The sequence below is a fragment of the Bufo gargarizans genome, chromosome 3 (assembly GCF_014858855.1).
Source record: "Bufo gargarizans isolate SCDJY-AF-19 chromosome 3, ASM1485885v1, whole genome shotgun sequence".
Taxonomy (NCBI): domain Eukaryota; kingdom Metazoa; phylum Chordata; class Amphibia; order Anura; family Bufonidae; genus Bufo; species Bufo gargarizans.
Genome location: NC_058082.1, coordinates 253462833 through 253476158, shown reverse-complemented (window position 1 = coordinate 253476158; position 13326 = coordinate 253462833). Strand labels below are relative to the sequence as shown.

General features: G+C 44.0%; 1 protein-coding gene across 1 annotated transcript in view; it reads right to left on the bottom strand.

Annotated features, from left to right (window-relative positions):
* ALCAM (activated leukocyte cell adhesion molecule) overlaps window positions 1–13326 on the bottom strand; it is a 90499-nt gene that overhangs the window by 36306 nt on the left and 40867 nt on the right. The window contains exon 6 of the mRNA XM_044284965.1: window positions 11146–11328. Within this exon, the coding sequence (XP_044140900.1) occupies window positions 11146–11328 (183 nt within the window). The remainder of the gene's footprint in view (window positions 1–11145; window positions 11329–13326) is intronic.

The following is a 13326-nucleotide window of genomic DNA, read 5'->3' as shown; positions in this document are numbered from 1 at the left end:
AAAGCTCAAGCACTTTTTTGAGCGTCGGGCGTTTTACAGCGCGATCGTACGCGCTGTAAAACGCCCAGGTGAGAACCATTCCCATAGGAAATCATTGGTTCTTGCCTGTTGTGCGTTTTACAGCGCGTAGGAACGCGCTGTAAAACGCTCAGGTGTGAACCCAGCCTTACTGTTAAAGGGGTTCTGCAGTTTTTTTACACTGATGATGTATCCTCTGGATAGATCATCAGCATCTGATCAGCGCGGGTCCAACACCTGGGACCCCTGCCGATCAGCTGTTTGAGAAGGAAGATGCGTTGGCAGTTGCGCCACGGCCTTCTCGCTGTTTACTGCAAGACCAGTGACATCACGACTAGTATCAATGGCCTGGGCGGGGCTAAGCTCCATTCAAGTGAACAGAGTTTAGCCCCACCCAGGCCATTGATACCAGTCGTGACGTCACTGGGCCTGCGGTAAACAGCGAGAAGGCCATGGCGCTACTGCCAGCGCCGCTGCCTTCTCAAACAGCTGATCGGCAGCTGTCCCAGGTGTCGGACCCCTGCCGATCAAATGCTGATTATCTATCCAGAGGATAGATCAGTTTAAAAAAACTGCAGAACCCCTTTAAGCTTTGTTTACACTTGTGTCGGGAGCTCCGTCAGGGCCCTGTTACCGTTTACACTCTGTCTGCTAGGAGGAATAGTGCAGCATGCAAACAGTCTACCCGTAAAAAACAACAAAAAGGAACACTGCAGCAAAACTTGACAGAGCCCAGTGTATGTCAGTGTGCTCTGTTGGTTGCCGCTGGTATCTGCTGAACTAGAACTATGTTATGGCTTCCATTTATGATGCAATACACAATGCTAATGTGAACATAGCCATAAATTAGTAGACTGAGATCATCTATTGTTTATACACAATATGGGTTGAGTATTGCAGTAAGAAAAATATTATATGCTGCCCCGTTGTTATAAACACCTATTTCTCAGAACAAAATAACAATTACAAGTACCACACATGTCAGGTACTTACATATTTATAAGGAAGACCATTAGTAAATTAACTGTGACTAGTCATAAACAGATGTATCAGAGGTCTGTATCCATGGCTCTTTATTGATATGACAAAAAAAATTGCAAAAAAAGAAAAAAATATTGATGCTCCCTAACTGCTGTTGGTGAACATTTTTCAGACTACCGGCTAGGAAACCAAAAATGTAGTTAAACCAAGTCTTTTAATCCCATACAAGTAAATAAAATAGTGAATGGGGTCATCTTAGAAGCTCCCTTCAAAGTGGTTGTTCCAAAAAGAATATTTATACTTAAACGCAGCCTATAATTGTAATGTTTTTTTTACTATTTACACATGTTGTTTCTATTAATCACAATGAGGGAGCTCCCACACCTTCAGGTTTTTTTATGCAGTTTTTGAAGTCAAAACCAGGAGTGGATTAAAAAAAAGAGGAGAATCAGTATTTGTCCATAACACCATTTTTTTTTATAATCCTCATCTGATTTTGGCTTCAGAAACTGCAAGTGCAGAGGCTATGCTTCGGATACCGAAGCAGCAACTGTATATGTGCCGATGGAAAAATAAAAAGTTATGGCTTTGAAATGAAGAGATGAAAAGGTAAAAAATTGCAGAGCTTTAAGTACCAAAATTGGTTGTGGCCTTTATGGGTTCAATTCATACCACTGTTTAGTGTTACCCAAAATGATGTGGACTCCACACCTGCTGTATCCACTTATACATCAAGTCTTTCTATGTAGAAACATGAAATCACACTATTATAATGGCAAGTAACCTTCACCTGTGACCGCATTAATCAATACAATATCAATACTGTATGAATTATGTTTGACCTTTATTTAATTCATATGAAAAGAGGTCTTCTGTTCACCGAAACAGAACCGAAATGTGTGACAGAAGTAATTTCTCAAAATATGCTTCATTAACTTGATTGAAAATGTCCTCATAGTGCCAACCATACAATGTACATACATTGCAGCTAGTTATTGCACAATAATGGTAAAGATAATGTAAACTGCTAAAAACATAATCACACACCTCTCAGCATGGTGCTGCGTTAGCCCGAAAAATCTGTGCAACGTCAAATACTCGTGTCAAAAATTGCAAATGTGTTAGAAGGGCGATACCTTTATTGGACAACCCGAAAAGCTATATTTTTCAGAGAAGAAAGTCTGCGTCATCAGGTAAGTTTACAAATAAATGACAAAGTAGCACACATTTAAAGGGGTTGTGCCACAAAAATATTCCACATTTTTCATACAGCACCTGAATACTTTTGTAACTGAATGTACAGTATCTCACAAAAGGAAGTCCACCCCTCACGTTTTTGTAAATATTTTATTTCTTTTCATGGGACAACACTGAAGACATGACACTTTGACACAATGTAAAGTAGTCAGTGTACAGCTTGTAGAACAGAGTACATTTGGTGTGCCCTGAAAATAACACACAGTCAATAATGTCTAAGGCTACTTTCACACTCGTGTTTTGGGCAGCTCCATCATGGATCTGCAAAAACGGATCAGTTACAATAATACAACCGCATGCATGAACAGATCCAGTTGCATTATCTGTAACATAGCCAAGACGGATCCGTCATGAACTCCATTGAAAGTCAATGGGAGACGGATCCGTTTTCTATTGTGCCAGATTGCATGTCTAAGGACATGGATTACTGGAACCATGTGCTGTGGTGTGATGAGCCCAAGATAAACTTCATATGGTACTAAGCGTGTGCGGTGGCAACCAGGTGAGGAGTACAAAGACAAGTGTGTCTTGCCTACAGTCAAGCATGATGGTGGGAATGTCATGGTTTGGGGCTGCATGAGTGCCGACGGCTGTGGGGAGCTACCGTTCCTCATGTACTGTGACATACTGAAGCAGAGCATGATCCACTCCCTTCGGAAACTGAGCTGCAGGGCAGTATTCCAACATGATAACGACCCCACACACACCTCCAAGACAACCACTGCCTTGCTAAAGAAACTAAGGGTAAAGATGCTGGACTGGCCAAGCATGTCTCCAGACCTAAACCCTATTGAAGCATCTGTGGGGCATCCTTAAACAGAAGGTGGAGGAGTACAAGGTCTCTAACATCCACCAGCTCCGTGATGTCGTCATGGAGGAGTGGAAGAGGATTCCAGTGGTTACCTGTGAAGCTGTAGTGAACTTCATGCCCAAGAGAGTTACGGCAGTGCTCGAAAATAATGGGGCCACACAAAATATTCACACTTTGGGCACAATTTGGCCATTCTCACGTAGGGGTTTACTCACTTTTGTTTCCAGTGGTTTAGACATTAATGGCTGTGCCAAGTTATTTTGAGGGCGCAGCAAATTTACACAAGTTAGACAAGCTATACACTGACTACTTTACAGTGTATCAGTGTCATATATTCAGTTCTGTCCCATGAAAATATTTCTCAGATACTGTGATAGATTTTAGTGGCTATACAATTTTTTTTATCTGTATTGTGCCACCTGCTGTTTGCTCTTTTTCTCTCTGCCCTGCACATTGAGATGGAAGCACATGCTCAAGTTCCATCCTTCAACTGCTGCAAGATGCAGTAGAAAGTAGGGGTGCACCGAAATTTCGGCGGCCGATAATGCACCTAATCCATTTCGGCCGATATTGATACATATCGGCAGAAAATAGCGGGGAGGGACTGGGAGGAGGAGCTGGGGGCCGGTGCGTTCACTGTGCTTCGGCCCCCAGCTCCAGTAGTTATAAAATGTGTACAATTAATAAGGATTCTATTCATGAGGCTCCCTCTGCAGTAGAACATTCAATACAGCCACATCCTACTCACAGGGCTGTTATCTTAATGCTGGCCGGCCGGGCAGAGGAGCGGCAGCGTCACGACTGACGTCATGTGCCCGGCCTACTTTCTGAATGAAGGAGGCGGCGCAGGCATGTGACGTCATTCGTGACGCTGCCGCTTGTCTTCCTGGCCGGCCAGCATTAAGATAACAGCCCTGTGAGTAGGATGTGGCTATATTGAATGTTCTACTGCAGAGGGAGCCTCATGAATAGAATCCTTATTAATTGTACACATTTTATAACTACTGGAGCTGGGGGCCGGAGCACAGTGAACGCACCGGCCCCCAGCTCCTCCTCCCAGTCCCTCCCCGCTATTTTCTATTAATTGTACACATTTTATAACTAGTCTGTACTGGAGCGGCAATGGGGGGGGGGGGGTCTGTGGATGCAGAAGCGCATGCCAGTATCGAAAAAAATGGAAATACCGGTATCGTATCGATACCGGGACAAAAGTATCGATTGGGTATCGAAATCTCGATACCCGCAACAACCCTAAGTTCAATATTGATGGCCTATCTTCAGATTAGCTCATCAATATCTGATCGTGGAAGTCCGACTCCCGACACCCCCGCCAATCCGCTGTTTGAAGAGGCTGCAGCCTCCTCACAGCTTAACAAGTATAGTGGTTGTGCTTGGTATTGCAGCTCATGCTCATTCCCTTGAATTGGACTTAACTGCAAATACATACCATGTGGCCAATGATGTAATGTCACTGGTCTAGGAAGAGGCCGCAACGCTCACCTTAGCCTCTTCAAACAGCTGACTGGCAGGGGTGATGGGAGTCGGACCCCCACTGATATTGAAGCCCTTTCCTGAGGATACGCCATCAAAATTGAAAACCCTTTTAAAGATTTAGGGCACCTGAAAGCTTTTGCTACACAAGGGCAATAAAAGTGATGACTGAAGAGTCCAGTGATGTGCAGTCAGTCTGATGAAGGTAAGAAATGTGTCCATATAATGGGTCAGAAATACAAGTGTTAGATTGAGTCCTTGTGTCAATAACTGAACGGCTCTTATCAGTTTGAATTTCCAGATTTTTCTGTTCCCCTCATACTTTAAGGGGTATTTCAGGTTCATGAAATTGATGACAGGACAGGTAAAAAAAATATCAAATTGGTCTGTTGGTCATGCTTCAAATAACATGGCACACTTGGTGTTGATGAATAGATGCCCTCCCCATTCTTGAGATACATGCCCCAAAACTTGCAGCACCAGCTATGTTAATCCGGAGTGACTAGCCACAGAGCCACTTTGCTAGGGTCGATTTCTCCCTACTGTGACAATATCAATCACAGAGAATAATTCTGCAGAATGATCTTGGGAGTTCTTGAGAGACCATGCTTCATTATAGCTTCAGTTGGGACCGCCTGTCACCGACACTGGAGTGAAACCCTGCTGTTGAAGCTAAATTGCAACGTGGTCTCGCAAGATCACAGTACAAGATAATTCCCTGTGACGAGATCATCATAGTGGAGAGAAATCAACTAGCAAAGAAGAGGAGTGACAGGACACACCTCAGGACATACCTCGCACCAAACCTTTCAAGGCAAGGACACTGGGGGCAGTAGGGAGGATTGGGGGGCAGCTAACCATAACAGCAAGTATTCTATGATCAGTTGGGCATGGCCAAAAGTAAACGTATACTTTCTGACTTAGGCCTCTCACTCAGTTAAGTCAGTACTCTCTGCACTGATGAGGAGCAATCACCCCGAAACAGCTGTCTGCAGATGAGGTGCTGGCTTACTTAATATCTGAATCATGTCTCAAGGCCTATTTAAATGGGTTGAACATTGACTTCTGGTGGCATCAGAGGCAGAGCTTGTTAAGAGCTCATTTGCATCCCTTAGGGCTGCACGATATGGGAATTTTGTGCGATTGCGATTAGGGCCCTAAAAATTGCGATAACGATATGCGATGCAATATTTTAAGGGAATTGTGCTAGAGGTCTATTTGCTTGGCTTTTCAAGGGAAAAGCACACACAAATTACTGATAATGCTGAAATGTAGTTATGCTTAACTCAAGAACTGAAATGCACAGCGTTTTTCAAAATAAAACATCTTTTACTAAATTAAATAACATATTTGCATTACTGCAAAAGTACAAAATACAAAACTTGCCATTTTCTTAATAGCACTGCACAGAACAGATAAATAAAATACAATAGATATAAGAACATGTGTTCATTAAAATAAGATTTTCTGAACACTGAACAAACAACTTTTTTTAAAACACCATAGTCACAAGCAGCAATATAAGGTAATATACCGAAAAAGAAAAATAAATATAGTGAACTAAAAGGTGTGCTTTTGGTGGGTTTTGAACCAATGGTTGACACTGTTATGGGGGGGGGGGGGGGGGGATCTGTGGATGGCACCGCTATGGGGGCTCTGTGGATGGCACCGCTATGGGGGCTCTGTGGATGGCACCGCTATGGGGGCTCTGTGGATGGCACCGCTATGGGGGGGGGGGATCTGTGGATGGCACCGCTATGGGGGGGGGGGGGGATCTGTGGATGGCACCGCTATGGGGGGGGGATCTGTGGATGGCACCGCTATGGGGGGGGGGGGGGGATCTGTGGATGGCACCGCTATGGGGGGTGGATCTGTGGATGGCACCGCTATGGGGGTGGATCTGTGGATGGCACCGCTATGGGGGGGATCTGTGGATGGCACCGCTATGGGGGTGGATCTGTGGATGGCACCGCTATGGGGGTGGATCTGTGGATGGCACTGCTATGGGGGTGGGATCTGTGGATGGCACTGCTATGGGGGTGGGATCTGTGGATGGCACTGCTATGGGGGGGGATCTGTGGATGGCACTGCTATGGGGGGGGATCTGTGGATGGCACTGCTATGGGGGGGGGGGATCTGTGGATGGCACCTGCTATGGGGGGGGGGGATCTGTGGATGGCACCGCTATAGGGGGGGGGGATCTGTGGATGGCACTGCTATGGGGGGATCTGTGGATGGCACTGGGGGGGGGGATCTGTGGATGGCACTGCTATGGGGGGGGGGGGGATCTGTGGATAGCACTGCTATGGGGGGGGATCTGTGGATGGCGCTGCTATGGGGGGGGATCTGTGGATGGCACTGCTACAGGGGGGGGGATCTGTGGATAGCACTGCTATGGGGGGGGGGGGATCTGTGGATGGCACTGCTATGGGGGGGGGGGAATCTGTGGATGACACATATATAGCATCTTATGCTATGTGCCATCCACCAAACCCCCCCCCCACCATAACAGTGTGAATGACCCCCAATACAGGGGCTGGGGCCCGGCATCTGGATTAGGAATCACAGTGGGGACCGTTGCAGTCCCTGTATTCTAATGCACCGGCCCCGCTCACTGTTGTTGTATAATCTTATCTAACCTGTAGGCATTGTTAAAATATAATAATCATGTGTAATCCAGCTGTATTACTTACAACTAAGTTCAGTAGCAGAGAGGAGGGAGGAGGCAGGCCGTGAGGATGGGCGGGCAGCGCGTCACTCACTACGCACGCGACACCTGCTTCATTCATAAAGTAGGCGGCGCAGGTGCATGACGTAGTGAGTGATGCACCGCCCTGCCTCCTCCCTCCTTTCTGCTACGGAACATAGTTGTAAGTAATACAGCTGGATTACACATGATTATTATATCTTAACAATGTCTACAGGTTAGATAAGATTATATAACAGTGAGCGGGGTTGGTGCATTTGAATACAGGGACTGCACCGGTCCCCGCTGTCATTCCTAATCCAGATGCCGGCCCCCAGCCCCTCCTCCCTCTGTTGATACACCCGCCGACCGCGCTGTGCGGCATCGCGCAGCGGCCGTGTATTATTGTAGGTAATCGCAGCATTTTTTGGGTAAGCCAAATCGCCATATCGCAACCGTCGATTATCGCGATACAATTGCTTTAGCGATATATTGTGCAGGCGTACTGTAATATATATATGTATCAGAACGGAAAAGGAGCAACACACTGTATAAAGCGGGTGCAAATCCAGCAAAGACCAGCAACCAAAGTCAAATTGAAGAAAAGCACGGCAGCACTCCAACGTAGCACATCAAACTGTGATTTATTCAACCCAGTGTCAGCAACATTTCAACTGCTTATTGCAGCCTTTTTAAAACATACATACATATATATATATATATATATATATCTCCAGTTCGGCCTGTTATCCTGCAAGTTCCAGAAGCAGGCAAAAAAATCCCTGTGAGGTAGAAGCCAGTTTTCCTCGCTTAAAAAAAATCCTTTCCGACTCCAATCAGACAATAATAATTACCTTTATCAACGACCCTTCTCTAGTAACTATAACCTGTATTATTATTACACTCCAGAAAATATATGTACGTCAATTCTTTTGGCTTGGTGACAGGTCCTTTTGCACCTTTTAGAATTAATGGTATGCAACATGACCTAAACCTTGTGCATTTGCGTTTTGCAAATCTGCAGAGTTTGACACTACCAGCAAACGAGATGAGATTTTACGAAATCTCATCGACACAAGGAGAAAAAAAATCTGCAGTGTACATTGACCTGCGGTGTGGATTTTAAATACACGGTATGTCAATTTATGCTGCGGATCTCTACCACAGATTTCACTCTGCAATGCTTAAGGTGAACTCTAAGGTCCCTTTCACACGAGCGAGTTTTCCGCGTGGGTGCAATGCGTGACGTGAACGCATAGCACCCGCACTGAATCCTGACCCATTCATTTCAATGGGTCTGTGCACATGAGCGTTGTTTTCCACGCATCAGTTCTGCGTTGCGTGAAAATCGCAGCATGTTCTATATTCAGCGTTTTTCACGCAGCCCTGGCCCTATAGAAGTGAATGGGGCTGCTTGAAAAACGCATTGCATCCGCAAGCAAGCACGGGTGCGATGCGTTTTTCACGGATGGTTGCTAAGAGTTGCACCCGCGCGGAAAAAACTGAACAACTGAACGCAACCGCAGACAAAACTGACTGAACTTGCTTGCAAAATAGTGCGAGTTTCACTGAACGCACCCTGAACGCATCTGGGCCTAATCCGTCACGCTCGTGTGAAAGAGGCCTAAGGCAAATCCACAGCAATCACCACACCAAAAAAACGGAAAAGCAGTACGATGAGGACAGCGGTCCTGCATTTTCTATTGTGACATGGAAAGTGCGAGTTTCTGAGGTCACTTTGAACTTTTATTTAGTTTTCTTTTGGAAAAGAGATACCTTTACTGTACGGGGGCCACATGGGCAAAATGGCTCCAGCTTTTCATGGCTGAACTAAAGACGACATTTTTATTTAACTAGCACACTTGCGTTATACTGATTTGCTGATAATCGGGACAGACTCTCAAACTGAGCTGCTCACTCTCAACTACTCACAATCTCAAACACATGAGCGAATCCATCATAAACAATACCATACAATCATCAGTCTACTATAAACCTAAAAGCCATCCAGCATACCAAAGAGGGAACAGCTGCAATATTTCTGGATCTGATCAGACAGTATAGACAGAAAACACCTGCCATCAATGGAAAAAACATACAAGAACAGATCCCCAGAGCCACAAGGATTTCAAGGGCCAACCTCTTGAATTACAAATTGAAGGAGGACAACTGCAGGGTACCCCTAGTCATTACAGACAACTCCAGAACAAGTATCCACCCGCCCCCCATAGCTGTGTCAAAGACATCTTATCCATAAATCTGTTCAGCACTGAGAAAGAGCCAAAGCCGAGGACAATTGTCTACAGATGGGTTTCTTCCTTTTGGAAGAGTGCCTGGTTAGGGAGGGAGCTAACTGCTATGGGTCATCTTAATCCTGTATTACCGCATATACTGTACAGTTATTTTGATGTAACACACTTGGCTTTCAACTTAACTCTAGTTAACAGTTTTGCCTCAAGTCTGCTCGGACTTTGGGAAAAGGACTGCTTTAAGCCTTCATATCTCAAGCTTTGTAGAAAATAAGAGATATGCGCCTGGTCTTTTTTGAAAGTTGACAATCTTAGCTTTAAAAGGGTTATCCAACCCCTATAAGGACCCCCAGCCCCCCCCCCCCCCCCCCCGACACCTCAAATAGGTTATACATACCCCACTCCCTGGCACCCATGTCGCTCCGGTTTCCTGCACGGCCGCCGCTTCATCTCCCTGTCCAGTGGATTAAAACATCCGGCAACAGAGGACAGCGTCACCCGCGAAGCTAGGGAGGCTCGTCCCCATCACAGCCTGCTATTGGCCAGATACACACCACCACCCCCATTCCCAGATGTCTTGATCGCCACAGAGAGATGCGTCGGTGCCCGTGCAGGGATCAGAAGTGACACAGGTGCAGGGGAGCGGGGTAAGTATAATCTATTGAGGGGGGGGGGGGGGTCATTATAGTGGTTGGATAACCCCTTTAAAACAAGTCCAGAATCACAGCATTCTCTCTTCTACATCAGGAGATACAGCATTTAGAATTCAGGTCAGGAGTGAAAGTAGATAAAACCTGCTTTCACTTTCAGCTGCTTTTAGTCCCGACCCAATTTCTCAAGGCTATATATCCAGATGTAGAAGAGATAATTCTGGGATTCTTGTGTTTTAAAATTTATGCGTAGCACAGGTAGATAAACATAAAGGTGTTGGAAGAATAAAAAGTTTTTTACCGCAGTGGTGAGTGCCGCCTTTTTGTTTATCTACCCGTGTTACGCATGAACTTTCCTTGTTTGAGGCTGAGCACCATAGTCTCTGTACCTGTCAATATCAGCACACAGGAACCCACCATTTACCTGGAGACGTCGGCAGTGCCGCCCCAGGTATATTGTTTTAAAGTTTAGATTGCCATGTCTCTATTTTCTACAAGACCAAAGACAAGGCGGCTTAATCAGCGTCCCCATTCAGCTGACTGTGTACTATAATGCTAACCTTTCCTAGAATCCAAGGCCTTGATTTATCATGCTGTCACTCCAGAATTCTGGCTTCAAAAAGTGGGGCTTTTGTGACTTTTTGGACTTACTTGCACCAATAATTTGTGACTTTTTGCATTTTTAGACCACTCACTCACTAGTTTTTAAATATGGGTGGGGAAGTGGCTGTGGTTAGCTATGTTAATGAGTTTCACGCCATATTTATCACTGCAACTTTTTAAAAAAGTTGCAATCTCACTCCAGTAGGAATACTGGAGTAGCTTTTCTAGACAAAAGTGTTAGGCTTAAAGATGAGGCAAATTTATCAAACATGAGACATTCGAAATGTGGCATAAACACAGTAAAGTCTTTGCTAACATCTAGTTTTGCCCAATTTCATTCTAAAAATACCAACACGCAAAAAATTAATGACAGAAGCTAAATAAACGCATAACACTTACAATAAATATCGAAGACGACTGGGTCAGACTCCATTAATGCCATCCCATTTGGCATATAGTAAGTCACTGCACATGAAAAACGTGCATCAATGTCATTTTTGGTTGACATGTACTGCAGTGAAGAACGGATGTTATGAAGGCCACTTGTGGAGTTTCTCTCTTTTGACCACTCTATAGACACAACTAAACAAACAAAAAAATCATTAGTTAGTAATATTCCAAATGCTCATTGTTCTCTTTACTAAAGACTACCCCTTATTTTCATGTATGACAGGTACCTTAAAAGGCTATGAACACCTTCAGGGGCAATTTTTTGATGGCTCATGTATAGCTTCCACTTCTGATCTCTTGATCTCATAAACACTCATTTAAAGGTGTTCTCCACTTTTCCAATATTGATGACCTATCCTCAGGATAGGTCATCAATATCAGATTGGAGGGGGAATTGTCTTCTCTTCACTGTTTACATTGCAGCAGCGAGCAGATGTAACTATTCACTTCAATGGGCTCTCCGCTGTGATGTGTTGCAGGAGCAGGTAAAGCGAACAAGGCGTTCACACGAGCGCTGTGGTCTCTTCATACAGTTGATCGATTGGGGTGCCTGCAGTCGGGCCCCCGTCGATCCGATACTAACTTACAATGTTTTTAGTGATGTATCCAGTTTGTTTAGTTTCGATTTAATACAACCACATCCGAACAGAACAGATGCATCTGGATGTATTAAATCGAACTGAAGAGTTTTGCTCTGGTTTTGAGATCCTCTGCCGGATCTCAAAACTACAATGCAAAACGTATATGTGAAAGTAGCCTGAGCCGTAGTCGTATGAGTTTGATAACAATTTAGCTATAAAGGAGTGTTTATGAGGTCAGGAGATTAGCGATAAAAGCTCTACATGAGGGTACTCAGAGTAAACAGAAAGTGACAGTCTGCAAAATAGACTGAAATTTAACCTCCTGTCACAAAGCTGTTGGAAATGATTAATAAAGACCAATTGCAAACATTATTTTTAGCCCAAAATTATTATAATGCAATAATAAAAAAAATGCCCCTTAAGTGTATTGCCAAATTTGACTGACAATGACAGCAATGAACACATAAAAGCAGCAATGTATATAAACACAAAATAATTTAAAGGCTATGTATACTTTTGGGGGCAATTTTTTTTTTTTTATTATTGCATTGTTCTCGTTTTGAGTTTAAAATATTTTTTTCAATTGGTCTTTATTAAAGCGTTTGAGTCCTTTTCTCCGTAGAGCCTTGCAATTCTTTAGTGGCATGGTGTCTGTTTTCACTCTGCGCAGTCAGGCAGCTTAGCTGATGACTCCTTATCTCTGACCCTATAAACACTCATTATAGCTCAATTCTTATCTTACTGATAAATAAGAGTTTAAAGGAAATAGGTCACTGAATTTTTTTCTGCCAGTTAAAACTAGACAGTGAAACATATCCGTTTTTACTAATACTTGTTTTCATTTTCTGACTGTAGATTTCTTTATTCTGAATGTGATTATGGGGGCTGCCACATTGCCCGAGCTGTTCTTAACAGCATTTACACAGCATACATTTTTTTTTTTTTAAATGACTGGTCCATAGACACAGTGGTCAGGAGGGGACCTCACTGACTTCTATGGGAGAGTTTTCTAGGCATGTTCTGTGACCTGTGCAGAGGTCAGGAGGGAGCTGATCGCCTATTGTGAATGGTTGATCCTGTGTTATCTGTACACAGAGGTGATATCATTACAGGCAGGATTAGATAGATAAGCAGGTAACTGCAGTAAAAACCAAGCCAGTGCGAAAACTGCAGGATTTATGTTTTTTTTTTTGTTTAAACATAGATATTGGCATGGAAAATTAAAAATATTGCCCAAAATTCTTAAAACCGTGTTTAACATAAAAAGGTGCTTCAAACAATACGTCATTTTCTGATGACTGTTTCCTTTAAGATCTTTCAGTAATTTAGAGATAAGGTTTAGGCACAAAGTGAAAGTAAAAAGTAGGATTTACACAGCTAGAAAAACTGTTAACCCTTTCTGATAGAACAGCTCGCGAGTCGCAATCATACAAAATTGCCCCCGTTGGGTGTACATAGCCTTTAAGGTCAAGACAAACACACTAAACGCAAAGTGATTGCAACTGTGCAATTTTGTTAAAAGGGGGAATGTGACAGAAGGCTCCAGAAT